Genomic DNA, 23739 nt, shown 5'->3' on the forward strand with positions numbered 1-23739 from the left:
TATCCCCACAATTATGCTGAAAGCAAAGACATTTACGCCATATTCTTGTTAAAAAAATAAAGCCCTTACTATTTTTGTAACACGGCACGGCTCATAAAAGAGTGCTCCATACGGTTATAAAATTTGCTGGTGCTCCTGAAAAACCGTGCCGTGTAGCTTGAGCATTGCACGACTAGAGTATAATTTTGAAAAAAGTTAAGAATACGCTTTTTGAGATTTTTTTTGTTTGGGGGAGGGCATTCAATTTTGCGTCACCATTTTATGGGAGGGTCACCATTTTTGTGCTTTAGATAGATAATTAATGACCTTTGGAGTTGTAAATCATGCCAGCCACAAACTTCAAGGCTCTTCAAAGAGAATTTTTAGGCGCTATGTGGTCAGGATACGATGGAATTAAAACGCTGGCCTCTCAAAAAGTAGTTGAAATTGATGTTCTTAATCGAACGATTAGTCGAGTCAATTTTTAAATTTTAAATTTTAAACATTAAAATGTTTTACCAAAAAGTTATTGCACTTCAAGTGATTGTGCCCTTAAATGACAGAGTAGCATCTCCTTATTAACTTCCCAAAAGTTCTCCAAAGTTCCCGGGGGGGGGGAAATCTCGAAAATTTCGATTTCCTTTTTTTTTTATGTCTTTCACTTCACCACATTGTACCCAACAACAATAAGAGCACCCCTCCCCTTCCCCCTAAAAAATCTCCCGGTTTTTTTAAGTCTGGGGGGGGTTGGCAGGTATGTCTCACACACGTTATGTATTGCATTGGTTTCTTTCACTCTTCTTTTACTGGGATATAATTTACAGGAAAAGCGTATTGAACATGCTATAACGGAAGATTAATTTAGAATACTTTGAAACATTTCTAAACATAAAACATGCACAGCTGAAAATGGACTTTTACGTTGTTTGTGCGTCGGCATGTCGTATGGGGAAGTTAATCTCTGGGTTGCAGCACGTTCGTTGTTGCAACATTATCCGGTTGAAACGAACGCAATGGTCTTCCTGTTTCTGTTCCTAGGATTGACATTTTGCCTGACTCGGTCTATCAGCACCCTCCCCCTCCCCCCAAAAGAGCACCACTTTAATACGCCTGCATGCAATGGATACCTGTGGAGAAAAGACAAACATGGCGGATAATGGCAAAATCATGATCGTTTTGCAGAACTTTATCAACGGAGAATTTCTATCCTGCGATCGGTACATCGACAGCTATGATCCATCTAGAGGCGAAGTATACTGCAAAGTTCCTGACAGTGGCAAAGAACACGTAGATTTGGCAGTCGCTGCTGCAAACGCGGCATTCAAAAGGTGCTTAATTTTGTTGTTCATGTTCTTGTTTCGGATATTAGGGTCCGATTGATGTTTTGCTTTTCGAACTTTCAGATATAATTCTGTGAAGACAGTATCATATCTAAATGATTACTTTTAAATTATTCAATTTTGTATAGTTTTATAGTTTTGCCTATCAACAAACAAAAGGGAGGTAAAATTACGAAACAAAGCTGTGCGCCTGATCTAGAGCGTAACAAACTGGTTCGTCCTGTTTTTTTTTTTTTTTTTTTTAAGCTTCTTTTGTCCTATGAAAGCAAGGATCAGTTTTCGTTGGTGGCCTTTGTTATTGTTATTGTAGCTGTTTCAGGCCTGTAGCCAGGAATTTTTTTTTTTTGGGGGGGGGGGGGGGGGGGAGCGCGAAATCCATATATATATATATTTATATTTTTTTAGGGGGGGGGGGGGGTAAAAAAGGGACTTTATGCCAGTACAGTATCTCCACGACATGGTTATTATCGGATCTAGCTACAATAAAGTTTTACTTTTATAACATACTAGAGTGACTTAGGTGACTTAGAATGCCTTTTTTTTAATCTAATTCGCTTCTTCTGTATAGTTTTGTCTACTAATAGCACATCTTTTGCGAACATCTTTTGCGGGGCGTGTGAATGAACCCCCTGGGTATGGCCTGTGTTTATCTCTTGATCACAGACTTCTTCTTCCGCTACACCCTACTTGTCCAAGTATGATAATTTCATAAATTATGCACTTACTTACTACATGCTGTGAAGTTTGGATTGTAAAATCTTTTAGATTCAACTTGTGAAAATTGCATAATTCATTTGATTGTGAAAAAAAACTTTCTTTTTTGCCAAAATATTGACACCCAAGAAAGTTTTATGTATCGCATATAATCAGCTTATTAATATAGTTCTAATTATTTGCATAGTTGAAACACTGGATCCAGTATACACCTATTCCAATAAACGTTGTCAGGGAAAATGGTGAACGACAATTGGCAAATGGCAGTTCTAAGACCATTCACTGCTTATGGATATAATTATTTGTAAGATTAACCCATTGACTCCTGACTATTTTTGAGCTGAATTTACAAAAAACAGACTGAAAACAGATACCTCCCCCCCTATTCTGAGTTTTATACAGCCCGTCAGCGTCAAACACAGCTGCACCTTGTCAGCGGTATCCAAGCTTTCCAACAGTGCTTTGCGGTCCCCACTTTTAATCCCTCGTTGTTGTGCTGAAGCCAGCACAAGTTGATGGTTGCTTGTATTTTTCATCAAAAATACAGCTGTGAGCATATTAGGGGAGTGTCTCAGGACATCATGAATTCTTTTGGGGCATAATTGAGTGCTTTGCTTATGGATATTTGCAAGCAAAGGTGGATTCATGATATGATTTTTTCTTGTTTGGCTTTGCCTGGATGAGGAAATAATTTTCTAATGAATTACCACAGCTCTCCTAAATGCTGTCTTTTCTTACACTGCTGTTTACACTGCTATTCTGGGTCTGTATGACCTGGAATTGATTTGTTTGGCTTCGGGGTGAAAGACTTATAAAAACCATCTGACTTTGGGGAGAGGAGTGTTGACTGGCCCTCCCCTCGTGAATTTTTCCCTGGATCTCCCAGAATGCTTTGCAATCCGTAAAGGCATCTTCGTGGTTTTACAAGCCTTCAAGGAGTGGACATTGTGTTTTGAGGCCATGGAAATGAACCTGGAGGATCAGAATAAAGGTATCTATTTTTGTCTAGAGCTGTGTTTGCTGGTCTCTTTCCCTTGAGTGGTATTTTGAGTGTTTTATTGAGAGGGGTGATTCTGCTTTTATTTCCTTGTTCGATTTGAAATTTGTCAAAGAACATGTGCTATTATTTGGCTTAAGAGGAGTTGCCAACACCTTGGTTGGATGCATATCTTTAAGACCATTAATCCTTTAGACTGTTGCCTAAGTATCTTCATCTTGTTGTGTTTATTTTGCATTTATGATTTTTTTGGGTTGTGGGTACTTCCCAAAGCCGGTAAAGGCCGGTCAATATGTGTTAAAGATGAGAAGTAATATAATTGCATAAGTTATCCACATTTTCTACATTTAGTATAAATTTGACAAGTTCCATGGTATTTTTTGATAGCAGAACTGCCATTTGACAATTGGCATTTCCCATTTGCTCTGACAACATACTGTACACCTATTTTAATAAAGGTTGTCAGTGCAAATGGCGATTGGCAAATGGCAGTTTTAGGACCGAAAATAACCATGCGTCTCAAAGAGTATGGATATATCAAAACAATTATCCATTAAAGGTTACCAATGCTTGGCTCTGACATTGCTGGACTTTATTTGACAACTTTAATTTTACGAATAATTAGTACCCATAAGCCAATTACCATTTGCCATTTGCACTGACAACCTTTTGTGAAATAGGTGTATAAAAAATATAGAAAAATAGTTGTATGCTGATATTGTCAACTGTCACATATTTAAGGGCTGTCTACAAATTTTCACTTCAATGTGCTGGTAATGCCTTTGGACAGTGGTGATACAAAATAAGAACAAAGCTCGCCATCACAAAATGGTGCCATGGCAAACAGCCAGCAAAAACAGCTTTTTTGATTGACCACAAGCATCAGCAAAAGGGGCCTAGGAGCTACTTTCTTCGAAAAAACTTAACAAATAAAAGAATCTAAAATATCAACTTTGTGCACTTGGCAAGTAAAGGCAAACAGGCCAGTTTCACCCTCGTCGCCAATTTGTAGTGTCTAACTTCCGGATGAAAAAGAATTAAACAACAGATTACACAACACTTTACTCTGCCTTTACTCAGTCTCTGTACAATTCAACTTTGCGATCAACTTCGCTCTTTCTCAGGCCTCGCTGCGCTACATGGGCTACCCCTACACACTACATTAAACAAGTGAACTTGTCAAATAAAAACTTCCCCGTCTACACAAGCAACTTTCATGTAAACTTGACAAGTGAAAATTGCCCATTTAGATGGCCTTTTAGTCTCCTTGAACTTGGTTAATATACATTTCTTGTATACCTTCAGTTGGTCAGTTAGTTCTCCTGCATACCGCGCTGAGAGACTGAGAAAGCTTGCTGATCTAATTGAAGATCGCTTGGAGGAATTTGCTCAAGCAGAGTCACGAGACCAAGGAAAAACTGTAAACTTTGCCAGAAATGTGGATATCCCAAGATGCTGTTTAAACCTCAGAATGTTTGCTTCAGCAATTATGGTTGGCTCAAATAGCAGGTAAATTTGGGAAATCTAATGGGTAGTAATGTTACATCCATGGGGTCAGGGGGATTGAATTTGCAACCCCGTATTAGGAAAGAAAATCTCCCTATACTGGGGGCTTGGGGCAAGTTGTTCAGGAAAATGTTGACATTTTAAGGAAAAAAAGGCTCTGGTTTGTGTACAAATAAGACAATTATTTGTGCACATTTTTGTAGTTTCAAGGTGGATTCGCATGCAGCCAATCTCAGGCTGATCATCTAGGAGCGAGAAGTGTCCAATTTTCAAACAGAGTTGGCAATCTAATGAACACAAAATCATAAGAAATATTTATTACTCACGTACAGAGCCAACTTTTTGGAAAGCCAAGCAGTAGTGAATTATTCCCTCCGAAGCCCTAAAGGAGTGGCTGGACTGATCTCTCCCTGGAATCTGCCATTGTACCTGTTGTCATTCAAGATTGCCCCAGCAGTGGCTTCTGGCTGTACTGTGGTTTGTAAACCAAGTGAGATGACATCCGTGACAGCATGGATGATGGCCGAGCTTATCAATGATGCAGGTTTGAATCTTGTAGTATTATAATACTTCACAGGGATGAGGTGTGTTAATATAGGTTTATTGATAGCCTTACAAAAGGGAAGATAAACAATATATTTATTTTCTTTCAGGGTTGGGGGAGGTGTTGTATATGTGGTGTTATTTGTTGGTAATTTTGGGGTTGCTTTCATAGGCCATGAAATGCTATACAAATAATACTTTCATTAGCAAATTAAATCTGCTTGTATCACAGTGAAATTTATCCCATTCTACATTAAAAAAGGCTAAGTGATGAGGTGGAAGGAGTTGGACAAACAGACTTTGAAGGATAATCATGGAGCGAGTCTTAACATGTCTTTTGTGTACATTGTTTATTTGTGCTATTTATTTCTAGGTTTTCCTCCAGGGGTCATCAACATCGTCTTTGGCACAGGATCCCGTACTGGCTCTGCTATAGTGCAGCACCCTGATGTCCACTTGATCTCTTTTACTGGCTCAACAACAATTGGCGAGCTCATCACCAAAATGAGTGCTCCATTTTGCAAAAAGCTGTCACTTGAGGCATGTGATTCTGTTTATTATATACCACTCAAGGTGCATCTGTTTCATGACAGATATTTTTATCTGTAATTTCACAATCTCTGTCCTCTGCTTAGCTTTATATATTTTAAATGATTGTTTTGCTTATCACTTTACCTGTTTTTGAAAAAGATTTATAAAAGCACTTAAAATGTCTCAAGGGAACTCTTGAAGTTAAGCTTTTCAACTTACATGATGAATTTCTTCCTTAAATTCAGTAGTTTGGTGCTCAATTGCAGATAAAAACAATGGATATTTTGCAAATACTTTTCCCACTAAAACTTGAGAAACACATCTCTCACTTGTAAAGTAGCTTTCGAAATACAAGAAATGTATCTTTCAGGGTTAGACCTGATATGCCCTTAGCGGAATCAAACATGGAAGCACAAAGTTCTCTCAAATTATGCAGTTTCAAAAAAGATTGGTAGGATAGTGAATAAGAAGAAGGAGAGTTGTGCTAATAAGTTTTGAAGATTAGAAAGGGGAAAGAAAAGGGAATGAGGGACATAGGAGGAGGGTTGGAAAGGAGGGCAAAGAAAGGGGGGCTTGAAGGGGGCACACTCTTTGATTCGACAAGACGTGATGAGTAGAAGAAGAGTTTTAAAAGGAGGAGTGGCACATGGAGGGGAGGCATGTTGAAGAAGGGAGGGGGTTCAGGTAGGAGATGAGTAAGAAATGCAAATGGAAGAAGAAGGGAGGTGTTTGAGGAGAAGTGGTGCAAAGGGAATTGAGAAGGGTTTGAAAGAGTAAATGGGAAAAAGAAAGAGTGGTATTTTGATTAGTATTGGTTTGCAGATGGAAGAGTGTATGGAAGGGGAGAGATAATAAGGGAGGGTACAGAAGATGGGGGGGACATGAAGTAGCAGCGGCAAATTGGCTATCAGTTTGTGAGAATTGCCTTCTTTTTGTTACTATTGCAATCTTATAATTGTAATCTAAAATATAACAAACAGTCCTTTGGATTTTTTTAATTTATACAGCTTGGGGGTAAAAATCCATCCTTAGTGTTTGAGGATGCCGATCTTGCTAAATGTGTTACTACATCTGTGAGGTGAGGCAGAGAAACCAACAGCTTGCTGGTTTCTCTTCACATTCTTTGTCATGCACATACATATATGTATCAATGATCTTTTGTGATTTTTTATTATTTTGTATAAAATGTATAGAACTTCGACGAGGAGGGGAAGGGAATAGAGGGGGATGGGAGATAATGGGGGGAAAGGATTAAAAAGCAGGGGGGGGGGGTAGTGGAGGGAGTAGGGAGATAATGGGGGAGTGGATTAAAAAGCAGGGGGGGGGTAGTGGAGGGAGTAGGGAGATAATGGGGGAGTGGATTAAAAAGCAGGGGGGGGGGGTAGTGGAGGGAGTAGGGAGGGACAGGGGTATAGGCAGGTAGAGTGGGGCATGGGTATAGGCAGGTAGAGTGGGGCATGGGTATAGTTGTATGTACACAGCGGGATCTTGGATGCTAAAATTTTTCTAGATTCTAAACAGATACTAATCAGAATTTTGTGCTATTTAGTGGATTTAGGCTAAATTTCTATTTAAGTCATCACTGGCGTGAAATATTCAAAAGGCGATCCTACACATACACATAGTTTAATATAACTTGAATAAAAAAATAGGGGGGAAGGAATTTTGGTTTGTTTGTATAAGTAGCTTTTTTTGTTTTTTTGTTTGTTTGGACAGATTAGAAACTGGTCCATAGCGCAGTTACTGTAGTTGACGTAGCTAGCCCGACGTCCAAGCGTGACTTCCACTTGGGTAGTCTTCACTGTCCAGGCCCGTAGCCAGGATTTTGAAGGGGGGGGGGGAGTTGTTTCCACATTTAGCAGACCATTTTCTCTTAAGTAGCTCGTCCTAGCTTGCGGTGGTTCTCGATTTTTTCTCATCAGGGCGGACCTTCAAGTCGTGAGGGGTGGTTCTTCCGAAAAAAACCCTGGCTACGGGCCTGCTGTTGCCAATATCATTATGTTGGCGCAGAGAAGTAAAAAAGTAGACATTTGCTGTTTGGAAAACTTAGCAACTAAGCGCTAAATCGGTATAGAAACCTTTTAGGAATGCATATTATAGCTATTTCCTTGCATATTACATAGAAATTTGCAAGCATCTAAACCAGATACCAGACAAGATATTCTGATCAGACATTAGTCTAGGATCCACACAAATTACAAAAGTTGCTGTAAATAATTTAAGAAACTATATTTATGATGCCTTTCCATCAATTCTAGGTGATTTTACTAGGTAAATAGCTATTTTTATTATTTTATATTTTTTTATGAAGTGACCCCCTGACTGTTTTTAAGATCTGTTTAGTATCTGTTTAGGATCACTGCGGTTGCAAAAACACATAAGCTCCCTCTTAGCACATAATTGGCATTATAAAAAATTAGAAAGGCTAGGGTCCAGCATTTCTCGTTTGGAGCATCACCACTATTTATTTGCCAAAAGACAACAAAAACACAGAACTCAGTGTCAGAGTTTTGAAAACTAGGGATTCCACTGATGCTGTTTTAAACTAGGCACTTGGACACAAGTGTATATATATTTTATGATGGAAACACTTCCATATTTTCTCTTTTTTTTTTGGTAATTCAAATTCTTATATTTGCATAATTTGCACAAGAAATTGTGAAAAAGTATAACCCTGAAAGGCCTGATTAGGGGTGATATAAAGTAGGGGGGAGGGGGGCTAAGTAATGGGCTGGGCTGTTGTATAGCTGCAATACATGATTCCTGCTGATTTGTTAAATAAAAAATGTTAAACATTGCAGTTTAAAACACACATTTTATACGGAACAGAACTAAAGACAGTTAGATAGACCTGTAACACTATTTTTTATTGTAATAAGACAATAAACAAAAAAAAACAATTTTGTTAAATCAATTGTGATTACTTAAAAAGGGATTATTTGTGGGACGGATAAAAACATTTGATGAATAACTGCAGGAGGCATGGCAGGCAGATGGTTTTGACGCTACAAAACATATCCAATGCTTGGTCTTCTGACTTCTATTTTTATTGTTGCTTTTTAGGTCAAGTTTTGCAAACCAAGGCGAGATCTGCTTGTGTACTAGCCGCATCTTTGTGCAGCGCAGCATCTATGACAATTTCCTGGACATGTTTGTACAGGAAACTAGGTAAGTTGAATAAAAAAATGACTGTTACAGTACACTGAGATTTACTCTGCAACTTTGAATTTCACACAAGCAATGAGAATGGCATGTTTGGGAAATCACTTAAGATCACTTTTTATCATGCACATCCCCATACATACATTAGTAAGAAGGAATGGTACCATGTTGCAACAGGATGACTTAGCCAGCTGTTTGCCACAGAGAAATACCCGTTTTTATTTAGAAAATGCTTGTATGTGAATATGCTAGATAGACAAATTGGATAGACACTTTTGTATAGTCAAAACTAAAGATTAACATCATACTAGGGGCCATTGTGAATTGTGTCACTGTCACATATCATATGTAGCCCCTTCCTGAAGCAAGGTGTTTCTATCACAAGAAGTCCACATTTTTTGGAGTTTTTCTTACTTGGTTATGCCCAAGTACATTCTTTTTACTTTCTTTCATCAATATTATGTTCTTTTTTTGTTCTCAGTTTGTATCTGTCAGTAAATGACAGTACCACACATCCTAACAACACTGAAACAACTGAAAACTAAAAACTGAAAAAAAGATGCATGACAAACAACAACCACATCCGACAGTGAAAATAATAAGATCAGTGCATCAGTAAAGTGCTCATAAGGGCTTGTGAACATGCACTCTTGAATGAGAACTCGAAGTCTCTTCATGAACTTGTAGACTGACTCATCTTGAGAAAATAACCAATAAATAGGACATGTAACAATACTGTTACACCATGATGAAGGACTATTCTTGATGACAATTCCAACAACACAATACTAATGAAGACAATAATAATGGAAAACTGAGCAAAGAAAGAAAGGGAAAGATAGCAGACTCCTTTCATCGCAGCCTCATCGAGAATACGTCAACCGTCGGCACAATTTATTTGTGGCCTAATCAAATGATGTGTGCAATGCAATGGAAGAGCTTTTTTTCTGATAGTAGCTTGGGTATTGTGCTGCAGAAGATACATATGGACCCCATAATTAGTCCAGTGGCGGTGGCAGGGAGTATAGGTATATTTTGTATAAGTATATTTTGATCGGGTTCGTATTTGTAAAGAAACAGATTGAACCCCCTTAAAAACTTCTTGCCGCCACCCCTGTGATCACATGGTTAAATAGAAAATCAGGAAAAGTGGGCATTATATTTTTTTTCAGTCTGGTCTTTTTTTCTTTCTTTTTGTACCTGCTCTAGGAGGCATTATTTACTAATTGTTTCACTTATTTTTTTTCTACCTTTACCCCTATAATCCCATTCCTGGCTCTTAAAACATTTCATATTTTTTTCTCATTTTTGTGTTTAATTTGTTATCTAGCATTTCACCTTTAATCATTGCCCTTAGCTCTACCCTTAACTCTCATCCCTGCCAACTCTCCCGGTTTTCACCTCCTTCATCTCCTGGCAAAAAAATTCGAAACTTCCTGTACATTTACTGTTATCTCCTGGGAAAATTCATAGAAAATTTCTTATACATTTTTATGAAAAACAAGCTTCCATTTTTTTAGCTTTCAATGTTGGCAAGTATGCTTTATCATTTTATCAGGCTTGGCTGTATCATTCCATTACTGGCTCTTAACTTACTGTAACTCGCCATTATATGCCCTTTATTGTAGCATCTTCCCTGCTAGCAGAGGCCTCTTTTCTCTGTATTTCGCTTGGCTGGCGTTCGCATGGAAATTGCAGAGGTCTCTTTTCCTCACGAACGCCAGCCCAGCGAAATACAGAGAAAAGAGGCCTCTGCTAGCAGGGAATGTAGCATCAGGCTTGGCTGTATCATTCCATTACTGGCTCTTAACTTACTGTAACCTGCCATTATATGCCCTTTATTGTAGCATCTTCCCTGCGAGCAGAGGCCTCTTTTCTCTGTATTTCGCTTGGCTGGCGTTCGCATGGAAATGGCAGAGGTCTCTTTTCCTCACGAACGCCAGCCCAGCGAAATACAGAGAAAAGAGGCCTCTGCTAGCAGGGAATGTAGCATCAGGCTTGGCTGTATCATTCCATTACTGGCTCTTAACTTACTGTAACCTGCCATTATATGCCCTTTATTGTAGCATCAGGTTCGGCTGTATCATTCCATTACTGGCTTTTGGCCTTACCCATATAATACCCTCTCCTATATGGTACATTCTATTCCCAATTACAGGGTTAATAAGAAGCAGATGGTGGAATAACCCAAATATTTAGATAACATCCCCAAATGCCTTTTACCTCCATAGCCCTAAAAATCCCTATCTCCTGCTAATATTACAGGGGTTGATATGCTTATTCTGTAATTTCAGGAAACTGATAGTAGGCCCACCCACAGAGAACTTCTCATTCATGGGTGCACTAATCAGTAAAGATCACCTGGAAAAGGTATCACATCTTTTAATGTAGCACATTGGAAATTATAAAAGAGTAATTGAGAACCAATGCATGTTTTCAAAGTTCTCTATCTGATTTCAAATGGCTCTTACATAGAAAAAAACTTTTTTTTTTCATTTTATAACCTCCATTAAGGGTTATGAAGAACAAAGGTGGATCTAAGAGTTTCAAAAAAGGGGGCTGAAGCAAGGGTTTCAAGAAAAGAGGTGGATTCATTGTTTTTCCATGGATTTCCTTACATTTTTTGCTATTTTTAAGACAAATATCTAAAAATAGCGGGCCAGGTGCCTGCTAGACCCACCCCTAGATCCGCCCTGAAGCATAAAGCATGAGTAATGAAACTTAGGTTCTATTAGTAATAAAACACCTATTATTCAAAACACAGCTTGACTTAGGAGCTAATTCAGAATTTTATATATGAATGGTGTATTAGTTCTGGACACTAAAAGGGTGCTGGGGGTGTGGTGGATATCTGTATATGAAGCAACCCCTCCTAATTCACACGTGTATCGTTATTATTATTAAAGGTCAAGGGATACATAAGAATTGCTAAAGAGGACGGAGGCACAGTTCTTTGTGGGGAAAGCAAAGACCCTCCCCCTGACCTCCCCAAAGAGTACAAGAATGGATATTTCATGAGGCCCACTGTAATTACAGATGTGAAGGACAGCTCACGGTGCATGCAGGAGGAGATATTTGGTGAGTACTATTCAGCCAGCCGGTAGCAGATTGAGTTTAGTCTTAAGACTATTACATTATCAGAAATCTTTTTTGTCCGCACTTTTACTGTAGGATATGGAACTGTCTCTCCAGTGATCTAAATGCTGCAGAAGATCCACGTGCCTACAAAACAAGTGTAATTCCTGCCATAGTCGTGCTTGTCCCATAACTTACTGTAAATAGCCTTTTTATCATACAAATCATAATTTTTTAAAGGCCTGCACTAAATTGCTCTGAGGCGAAGTCGATATAAAAAGATGAAAAAAAGTAAAAGACTGGGATGTTCACAGAAGGGTGGGACTTGATGGCAATGTGGGGTTTGACAGTCTGAGTTTTGTAAATTCTGCTAAAAATAGCCAGCGGTCAATAAGTTAAGAAGGGTGATTATTTAATAATCGCCTAACTTTTTTTAAATCCACCACAGTCCATGAAGACCATGTTATACCCCAAATTGGACATATAGAATCAAAAAGCCCAAACTGTCGCGATCTCGTACCAGAACAATGAATACAATACTCCAAAAACTGGAAATCGACTCTGCCAAATTTTCGTCTTTAATAAGATTTTCGTCTTTAATAAGACTTCTTCAGGGCAGATCTGCCCTGAAGAAGTCTTATTTAGGACGAAAATTTGGCAGAGTCGATTTCCAGTTTTTGGAGTATTGTACCAAATTGGACATACATATTATGACAGTCCATGCAGACCATGTTATCCCCCAGTTAGGACATACATACCTATTATGACAGTCCATAAAGACTATGTTATACCCCAGTGAGGACATACCTGTTATGACAATCCATGAAGACCATGTTATCCCCAAGTTAGGACATATCTATTATGACAGTCCATAAAGACTATGTTATACCCCAGTTAGACATACCTATTATGACAGTCCATGAAGACCATGTTATACCCCAGTTAGGACATACCTTTCTACTATGACAGTCCCTGAAGACTACGTTATACCCCAGTTAGGACATACCTATTATGACAGTCCCTGAAGACCATGTTATACCCTAGTTAGGACAAACCTATTATGACAGTCCATGAAGACCATGTTTTACCCCAGTTAGGACATACCTATTATGACAGTCCATGCAGACCATGTTATACCCCAGTTAGGACATACATACCTACTATGACAGTCCATGAAGACCATGTTATACCCCAGTTAGGACAAACCTATTATGACAGTCCATGTAGACCATGTTATACCCCAGTTAGGACATACATACCTATTATGACAGTCCATGCAGACCATGTTATACCCCAGTTAGGACAAACCTATTATGACAGTCCATGCAGACCATGTTATACCCCAGTTAGGACATACAAACCTATTATGACAGTCCATGCAGACCATGTTATACCCCAGTTAGACATACATACCTATTATGACAGTCCATGTTATACCCCAGTTAGGACATACATACCTATTATGAGAGTCCCTGAAGACCATGTTATACCCAAGTTAGGACATACCTATTATGACAGTCCCTGAAGACCATGTTATACCCTAGTTAGGACAAACCTATTATGACAGTCCATGAAGACCATGTTTTACCCCAGTTAGGACATACCTATTATGACAGTCCATGCAGACCATGTTATACCCCAGTTAGGACATACATACCTACTATGACAGTCCATGAAGACCATGTTATACCCCAGTTAGGACAAACCTATTATGACAGTCCATGTAGACCATGTTATACCCCAGTTAGGACATACATACCTATTATGACAGTCCATGCAGACCATGTTATACCCCAGTTAGGACAAACCTATTATGACAGTCCATGCAGACCATGTTATACCCCAGTTAGGACATACAAACCTATTATGACAGTCCATGCAGACCATGTTATACCCCAGTTAGACATACATACCTATTATGACAGTCCATGTTATACCCCAGTTAGGACATACATACCTATTATGAGAGTCCCTGAAGACCATGTTATACCCAAGTTAGGACATACCTATTATGACAGTCCATGAAGACTATGTTATACCCCAGTCAGGACAAACCTATTATGACAGTCCATGTAGACCATGTTATACCCAAGCTAGGACATACCTATTATGACAGTCCATGAAGACCATGTTATACCCCAGTTAGGACAAACCTATTATGACAGTCCATGAAGACCATGTTATACCCCAGTTAGGACAAACCTATTATGACAGTCCATGAAGACTATGTTATACCCCAGTTAGGACATACCTATTATGACAGTCCATGTAGACCATGTTATACCCAAGTTAGACATACATACCTATTATGACAGTCCATGAAGACCATGTTATACCCAAGTTAGGACATACCTATTATGACAGTCCATGAAGACCATGCTATACCCCAGTTAGGACATACATACCTATTATGACAGTCCATGAAGACCATGTTATACCCCAGTTAGGACATACCTATTATGACAGTCCATGCAGACTATGTTATACCCCAGTTAGGACATACCTATTACGACAGTCCATGCAGACCATGTTATACCCCAGTTAGGCCATACATACCTATTATGACAGTCCATGCAGACTATGTTATACCCCAGTCAGGACATACATACCTATTATGACAGTCCATGAAGACCATGTTGTACCCCAGTTAGGACAAACCTATTATGACAGTCCATGCAGACTATGTTATACCCTAGTTAGGACATACATACCTATTATGACAGTCCATGAAGACTATGTTATACCCTAGTTAGGACAAACCTATTATGACAGTCCATGAAGGTCATGTTATACCCCAGTTAGGACATACATACCTATTATGACAGTCTATGTAGACCATGTTATACCCCAGTTAGGACAAACCTATTATGACAGTCCATGAAGACCATGTTATACCCCAGTTAGGACAAACCTATTATGACAGTCCATGAAGACCATGTTATACCCCAGTTAGGACATACATACCTATTATGACAGTCCATGCAGACTATGTTATACCCCAGTCAGGACATACATACCTATTATGACAGTCCATGCAGACCATGTTATACCCCAGTTAGGACATACATACCTATTATGACAGTCCATGAAGACCATGTTATACCCCAGCTAGGACATACATACCTATTAATGACAGTCCATGAAGACCATGTTATACCCCAGTTAGGACATACATATTATGACAGTCCATGAAGACCATGTTATACCCCAGTTAGGACATACATACCTATTATGACAGTCCATGCAGACTATGTTATACCCAAGTTAGGACATACATACCTATTATGACAGTCCATGAAGACCATGTTATAGTCTAGTTAGGACAAACCTTTTATGACAGTCCATGCAGACCATGTTATACCCTAGTTAGGCCATACATACCTATTATGACAGTCCATGTAGACCATGTTATACCCCAGTTAGGACATACATACCTATTATGACAGTCCATGAAGGTCATGTTATACCCCAGTTAGGACATACATACCTACTATGACAGTCCATGCAGACCATGTTATACCCAAGTTAGGAGATACCTATCAGGACAGTCTATTGAAACTGTGATACCTCAATAAGTACATTTTAAGATAATAGCACATGATAGCTAAAGAAAGTCATCTGATAGCCTAAAAAACATTGAGAGTATGTGATGACCAAATTAATTCATGTTCGAACCTATAAAGTATCGGTGATGACCAAATTAATTCATGTTCGAACCTATAAAGTATCGCATGTAAAAACCAAACCCTTAGGGGATGTATCCATGAGCGTTTGTTGTTTTCTTTACAGGTCCTGTCACTTGCGTTGTACCCTTTGACACGGAGGACGAGGTTTGTTATCCCGAACCAGATGTCCCATCATTTTTCTATCTCCATGGCCTTTTTTTATTGCCGTGTAATAACAAAAAAATCTACATTATGTTTTTTTTACTTGTTTTTAATAACAAATGGTTTTCCATTTAATATAATGAAATTTCAGGAGATAATTCTGCTCACGTAATTGTAAATGCCCAAAGCACAGGAGTCCCGAGCTTCTTTTGGTGAATCTTTTTTTTATGGTAGGTCATTGAACGGGCCAATGGCGTGAAGTATGGGCTAAGCGCATGCGTTTGGACAGAGAACCTATCGCGGGCTCACCGTGTATCACATCGCCTCCAGGTAATCTACACACGGTCACCAACTTCTTTGTTATTGTTTATCATTGAAAATAAAGCGGTTTATTCGCTAGAAAACTTCAAAATAACAATTTACGAATAAAGCGTGATAAGTTATTGACGATATTTGATAGAAAATATATTGGTTACTCGCTTGAATAAGTCGATGGAAATGGATGTTTTGTGGGACTCGCCATTGAAAGGGAGCATAAAACGGCGGCATGATTGGCCTCCTTTAAGTAATGATGACCGCACATGGTTCTGTGGCTGATATATTAGCCCTCAGAATTTTTCTACGGCTGGAACTGGCCGTGAAAAAGAACCCTCAAGCAAAAGATTTGGGTAAATGCAAAATAAACACGATTTGTTAGAGAAAAAAAAAACACGGCCATCGCTTCAAATGCATGGTGCATCTTAGCAATGCGAAAAGAACGACTAAATAGTCAAATAAAATCTGCTCTTAAAAGGTTTCAAAAACAACAAAGGGGTGATTTCTTTTACTTTTGATTAAAAAAATATTAATATTGTTGATTTCTATAGCGCCTTTCTAGCATGACATTTTACCTTATGTATCAAGAATGTCCCGTCTTGAAATTAAGGAAGCTTCAGTAAGCTCACATACGTTCAACAAGTCAAATTCAGGGCCGAGAAACAGAAGGGTGCTATCTGTCTCGACCGGGAATCGAACCCGTGTCAGCATAGATACGAGACCCTATACGCTGGACGCGCTAACACACTGGGTTACCTGTGGTGAGAGGCCCCATACGCTGTCGCGCTAACACACTGGGCAGGCCCAGGGGGCGGGGGGGGGGAGGTGCAGGGTGTGCGAAGGAACAACGGCCAAAGGTCCACTTTCGGTTCTCAATAGACGTGCTATTATTTGTAGACAAAACGCACTCTGTTATGAAGCCATATCCGAGAATAAACGTCCCGTGGAGATACTGCAAAGGCATGGTCAGATTTTTATCAGAGAACTCCCTCCACCCCCCCACCCCCCGGAAATATTAGATCCACTTTTTCGGATTTCGCACCGCACCGCACCGCACCGCACCGCACCGCACCCCTCCCCCCCCCAAAAAAAAATAAATAATAAATAAATGCTGTGGGTCACCCGTGATTCCCTTCCTGATTTTTTTGTTTTGTTTCCAGGCGGGGACAGTGTGGTGTAACTGCTGGCTCGTACGCGACCTCAACATGCCTTTTGGAGGAACTAAGATGTCCGGGGTCGGACGAGAAGGAACGCACGAATCCCTAGAGTTCTTCACAGAGTCCAAGACCATCTGCATCAAGATGTAACCAAAGGCTCTTCAAGGTGTCCATCGAGACGCGACCAGATCAAGTCTAAAGAGTTCTCGAGTTAAACAGTTCTACAGAGACAGTCATAGGTACACATGAAAAAAGCATAGTATTTGAAGATATCTTAACAAAAAATTAACCACTTTTTGGCCGCCAGGGGTGCGCACGCACCCTGCGTACCCCTCTGTGTACGCGCCTGATCTGTATCAAGATGTACTCAACTTAGAGGAACACTAGCTAGGCGCTTGCTTAGAAGCCAGTGCATCAAAGAGTGTATTTAGGGCGGGGTGAGAGTGGAGGGCATTAGCGCGAATGAGCTGGGTATATGGATCTCAGTCGTTTTCTCCCTGGCGCGAGGGGAAATTGCTAGAGATAAAATTAGAGAGCTTAAACAAGTCAACACGAACGGCATCAAAGAACGGCGTTGACGTCCGTGACAGGAAATCTCGAACGGAATTTACCTATTTTTACGTTCTTCGCGCACGGTCATGGACGTCAACGCCGTTTTTCAACAATTCGTGAGCGCGCGCGCCGTTTTTGATGCCGTTCGTGTTGACTTGCTTTAGCTCTCTATTGTGTGCAAGACGCAGACTGCTACAGTAGCATTCAGACTGCAGTTTTCAGGCCAAGGATGATGGAACCCCACTCGCTTGAAAAAGGCACCTAGTTATCCAAAATGACAGTTTTTAGACTGCGATGATAAACCAAGCACACTAATTTTAAAGAGAGCTAAAGCTCTCAAATTATTTTTTAATTTAGAGAAATGCATGACAAGCCCTTGTACTATAAAAGTTTGTGACCAAAAGCTAAAAAGCTTGTTGTCAGGTTTTTTTATATATTTGAAAGCCTGTGGAGACGGTCGTTTTCTTAGGTTTAGAGCCTCTTAAAGTGTCTGTGAAAATATCCATGAAAATAACTGTGAGAAATCCTGCGAAATGCCAAAAAAAGGCTTCAGCATATAACAAACAGGGGGTGGTTCCTAAGCATTCTAGAACAACTAAAATGCTGCTTGTCCTAGGAGTAGGCATTTGAGGGCTTGAAAGATTTGGATATAATTTTAATAAATCGAGCCACTCTTAGAGCAATTCTGGATCCATTCAATAGTGTCAGATATTTTGTATGTGATTCAACCTATACCCTCTACCATCATCCAACTACCTCTCTTGTACTTCATTCGATCAACGACTCCTCCACTTTTAGGCGGGGGCTAAATCTTCACACGTTCGATCCCATTAATATTCATTAAAAACGTTTACAAAGATAATAAAACTAAATATTTATAACTCAATTTCCTCGCTTAAACTTTATTTTTGGTATGATTAAAGAATACATGCACAAAAAAAACACGACTTATAGTTCATATGCTTGGCGATGGCATTTGGCATACGAATAAATTATTTTTTTAAACGAGACACCTCATTTATGTGAACTTGTATAAACTAACTTTCTCTTGGAGTACGTTAATTTTGTTATTAGCTGGATCCAGTGTATGATTTTAGCCGTTGTTTACCTTGGTTGTCGATCTTGAAATGCCAAATATGGAATTTGATGCGCGCGCAGCAGCCGCAGCTTGGTGTTGGAGCTTTGTGACATGTGCAGTGACCGCCATATACAGCCACAAGCTCTGCACCAACTGCATTATCTGATTGGATGGATAAAACATGTTATCTTATTGGATGAATAAGACATGTTATCTGATTAGACAGATAAAACATGTTATCTAATTGGATGAATATAACATGTTATTTAATTGGACAAAAAAACATGTTATCTGATTGGATAAATAAAACATATCTGATTGGACAAATAAAGCATTTTATCTGATTGGATAGATAAAAGATGTTATCTGATTGGATAAATAAAGCATGTTATTTAATTGCACTCATGTCCTAAGAAAACTAAAAAAACAGTGTGTAAGAAAATAACATATTACTTTGTAGTTTTAAGCTTTTAGTAAATGAAAAATCAAATTATGTTGATAACAACCTTCCAACACTTTAATGGATATTTCATTTTTATATACGCTGGAAATAAAAGACATTTTCAGCCTTAAAATGCTCCAAAAATATAAACGGTCCAGCAACATAAAAAAGAATGTACTCGCAGTTAAAATCCTACAATGTATTGTTTTTAACGTCTCACATCTAGAGGGTGGAAACAAATTGTAATACTACTATATATAACACAGTAGCGGATCTAGAGGGAGGGTTTAGGGGGTACCCCCCCCCCCCCCCCTTGGGCTGCCAGAAAGCACTATGTAACAAAAAAATACCAAACTGAGCCAAACTGTACAGGACCCGAAATGATCCCAGGACCCGAAACGATCCCCAAAAGTTCCCCAACTGATCCCGGGACCCGAAACGATCCCCAGGAGTCCCCGAAATGAACCCCAAGGAATTGCAAGGGTTGATTTCGGGGACTCCTCGGTATCGTTTCGGGTCCGAGGATCAGTTGGGGTACTTTTGGGGATCATTTCGGGTCCTGGGATCGTTTCGGGTCCTGGGATCATTTCGGGTCCTGTACAAAACCCCCCTTTAGCGGAAAGCTAGATCCGCCTTGTAATATGTGGTCAGAATTCGGTCTTAGGAAGTCTCAGTCCGGACGTTCTCTAAAATGGTTCTAATAAAAGAGTTTTAAGGCGACTTACTACAGTACCAGAAGTTCGATACCTCTCCACTTTGCGCTTTTGCTACACGGGCGCATTGCACTTTTTTCTAGATATAAATGCACTACATTACCAAGGAAGAATGAAAGTTCATATATTCTGCAATTTTTTTAAGGTAGGGCGTGGTCTCTCCAAGATATGTCACCCTACCTAATCTAATACCAATAATGCTACTTCCAGATCGCAAGTTTCAATAAAATAAACCCATGGAGATTGAAGATACTATTGTTTTCCAATTGCGGGGTGATTTTGAACAATTTTCACATGATCGTTTTTGAGAAAATTAACGATGTTGATTTTTGAGGTTTAATGTATACAATGTTAACCCGTATTATTTAGACCACCACAACTTCGACCAGGGAGGTAAATTGGACAACCAAACCTGTCTAGTATTTTGCTTAATACCTATATTCTAAGAATTGATGCCAAAACCGATTGAGAGTTTTTTTTAGATCGCGAGATTTCTTTCTTAGAACGTTGATGATGCCTCGCCATCTTAGAGAGCTACCACTTCATTCGGCGCTGCAACAATAAAAATGCGTCCCTTATCCAATCCCCACGTACAATATTTTTCTAAATCGTTGACCGAATACTTTGATGATTAATTAGCATGCTGTGTAAATTGAGCGGTCATTGAAAACCTCCTTCATATCTTTTTATTGACCCTAAACGACGCATAATTCCAGCTCTTTCCCCTCGGACCTCTATGTTTTGGTCGTTTTCTATAGCTATTGTCTTGAGTGCGAAATGGAATGTGATTACACTTCGCTTGGTTGGTTTCCGAATCTTTTCCGACAAATGCAAATTAACAAGGTATGCTTATCGATCAAATGTCACACGTATTCGTAACTCCGGGATGCGTATACGAGCAAGAACAGACTTGACTGTTTGACTGATTAAATTTGATCTAGTTTTTCTCTGTACCTTAGCCGGTTTATCCGAGTAAAGGATCTGCCATTGTAGCACGACTGAACACCTTGGGGTACAAAAGAGAATAGCATTCTTTTACTATTTAAACATACAAGCAAATTCGATCTAGTTTTTTTCTGAACCTTAGCCGGTTAATCCGGGCAAAGGATCTGTAACATGACTGAACGCCTTGGGGTACAGAAGAAAATACCCTTCTTTTACGATTTAAAAATAAAAAAGCAAATCGATTTAGTTTTTTTTTCTGTAACTTAGCCGGTTTATCCGGGCAAAGGATCTGTCATTGTAACATGACTGAACGCCATGGGGTACAAAAGAGAATAGCATTTTTTTTTTTGCATTTAAACATAAAATAGCATATTTGATCTATTTTTTATTTCTGCACCTTAGCCGGTTTATCCGGGCAAAGGATCTGTCATTGAAACATGACTGAACGCCTTGGGGTACAACAGAGAATAGCATTCTTTTACGATTTAAACATAAAAAAGCAAATTCGATCTCGTTTTTTTTTTCTGTACCTTAGCCGATTTATCTGGGCAAAGGATCTGTCATTGTAACATGACTGAATGCCTTGGGGTACAGAAAAAAATGATATTCTTTTGATCCTGTGCCCTGGACGAAAAGGATTCTTGTGAGACATCCGAACCCTTCCTGCTGAACAGCCTTTGTATATTTTTACTTCGTATCGTGCTTGAAATGATAATGATAACACCCTCACTTAGGATTTAAGTTTAAATCGGAATAACTGTGACATCTACATGCCTTTGGGAGGTCTTCTGGCCGGTTCGTCGGCCGCCCCCCATATTTGAATAAGTTGATCAAATTTGTTATAATATTGTCATGATAGTAAAAGAGACTTGATAGTAAACAGGTTAAGGTCAGGATAGTAAGAGAAACTCCGCAAAATACATTGTGTGCTTAAAAGAAACGAATTATCATAAAGTTCACTTCGCATAAAAAGGGATTTCCATAAGGACGTACAGAAGTCATTTCTATGCTCGTTTAACGGAATGTAGAACGCAGAAAGAACTACGGAGATCTCTATTCCAATAAAAAAGTTCAAACACAGAAGTGCGCCGTTCTCCCGTTTTGATCAGCGAATTCCACAAACCCTAATAATGAAGGGTTTTTAATACAAACTGAGAAAAAGATATCGAAAAAGCGGCGCGAATATAAGCCCAGCACTAATGCGTGGGTTTTGCCTTTCGTTTAGTTTACGCTTGGACCCCCCAAAAATAATTCTTAACCAGAAATCTATCGGAGCAAAACCTGGATTGTACCCTACGTACTAACGGAATATTCACGATAAAATTCCGCATTCCCCTTACTTTGATTGTTTGGTTGGACGACTAAACACACTGACAAAAGTCATATACGTTGACAGATAAAGCACACGTTTCCTCACCCCACACTTAGAGATTACGATAGCCTATGTGTTGGGCAGGAATGTTTTCATTACTAGAAACCAGGGTGCCCCCCGCCGAGATGGTACGCGAGACGGACAGTGCTGAATAACGTATGCGCATGCGCGTGCTCTGGCGAAAACAAGCACAATCGTAGTGTTGAATCGTTCGAGTAAAGGTACAAAAAGGCTGACTTCAGTCGCTGATTTAACTAACTGTACAGCATTAAAACCATACTGTACAAAATATGACAGATTTGTGTGATAATGAGGGAGTAATAAAGAAAATTATAGCCTTTGGTTTGGTGTAGTTTTCTTAGCATTCGCCGAAAATGTGACAGTTCGCCGGTAAAACGCCGCCATTTCAAAACAAAAAGCTGGTTTAACCGCGCGGAACTGGAACTAGTCTTGCGTTTTTCAGCACTGGCCGCGAGACGTACAATCTCTGCAGGATCCAGTGTACGTTGCTAAAGCGCTAAGAAGCTGGGGCTCGTTATGCTCTTGTGACTCTTGAGCCGAACTTTGTAGTTTACCAAACGAACGTAGAGTAACTCTCGAAGCTTATATGGTTGTTTTTATAGCATTCTCACGAAAGCGAAAGAATACAACTCCATTATGTCATTGTATGGTTTCGATGTTTTGTTTATTACAGTTTCATTTGCATTGTTTAAACAACAAGATACACAAAGTACGATTTTCAAGCAGTTTTTATCAGGATTTTGCTACGCATTTTGCTACGCCATTCTGGATTGGAATGTTTAGTTATTAAGTTCACTGTTCACTGCCAACAGAACATAGCAGGAACTTCTTTAATAGAGATCACATGACCTTTCTGGGTAACCAATTCAAACCATCACAATCACGGAAATGACTGCGCCCGTCACACTAGAAAACGACGTAAAAATATTTTTTTAAATGAAATTAAACCCATTCTAAAAAAATCTGGCCTTTTTTCTCAAGCGCTAAATAAGTTGATTTTTCTTGCAGTTATTTTACCGCTAAAAGCCTGGGCGCGAGCTAGTTTGCCACCCAAACAGTCACGTGATCTCTTAGCGCGAGTCCCCTATTGCATACGTTTGCGAGCCAGTCTTTTGAACTTATCACACGTACGTTGGTTGAATTAAAGTAAAAAAGAATTCCGACCTAAGCTCGCTATATAGATTCACGTGTAAATGACGTGCATATGTTCAACGTACAGTGTTATAAGGTATAGATTTTCGCAAAAAGATAATGGTCTCTTTGGTCACGTTTTCAGTCAAGCATTCTCCATTTCAGGACAACAAACCGTTTGCGTTTAGTCGTAACAGGCATAAGGGTTGTAACAGTCGTCTGCAAAAAAATCATCGCGACCCCTTACGACTATATTGAAACGCTAGATGGGACGACCCTTGCGACAGATACGATAGAAGCGACGGGTCGTTTTACGGTCGTCAGAGAAAACCCAAAGGC

At 39.4% G+C, this 23739-nt stretch overlaps 1 protein-coding gene across 1 annotated transcript; it reads left to right on the forward strand.

The window, feature by feature from the left end:
- Positions 1-1083: 1083 nt before the first annotated feature.
- Positions 1084-18584, forward strand: LOC5518449 (2-aminomuconic semialdehyde dehydrogenase). Its single transcript, XM_048734064.1, has 11 exons — positions 1084-1307; positions 4336-4539; positions 4869-5080; positions 5453-5619; positions 6618-6688; positions 8674-8778; positions 11067-11142; positions 11679-11850; positions 15637-15677; positions 15909-16004; positions 17150-18584. The coding sequence occupies exons 1-11, from the start codon at positions 1099-1101 to the stop codon at positions 17294-17296; spliced, it is 1500 nt and encodes a 499-aa protein (XP_048590021.1). The 5' UTR covers positions 1084-1098; the 3' UTR covers positions 17297-18584.
- Positions 18585-23739: the final 5155 nt, after the last annotated feature.

Source organism: Nematostella vectensis, chromosome 11 (assembly GCF_932526225.1).
Source record: "Nematostella vectensis chromosome 11, jaNemVect1.1, whole genome shotgun sequence".
Lineage (NCBI taxonomy): Eukaryota > Metazoa > Cnidaria > Anthozoa > Actiniaria > Edwardsiidae > Nematostella > Nematostella vectensis.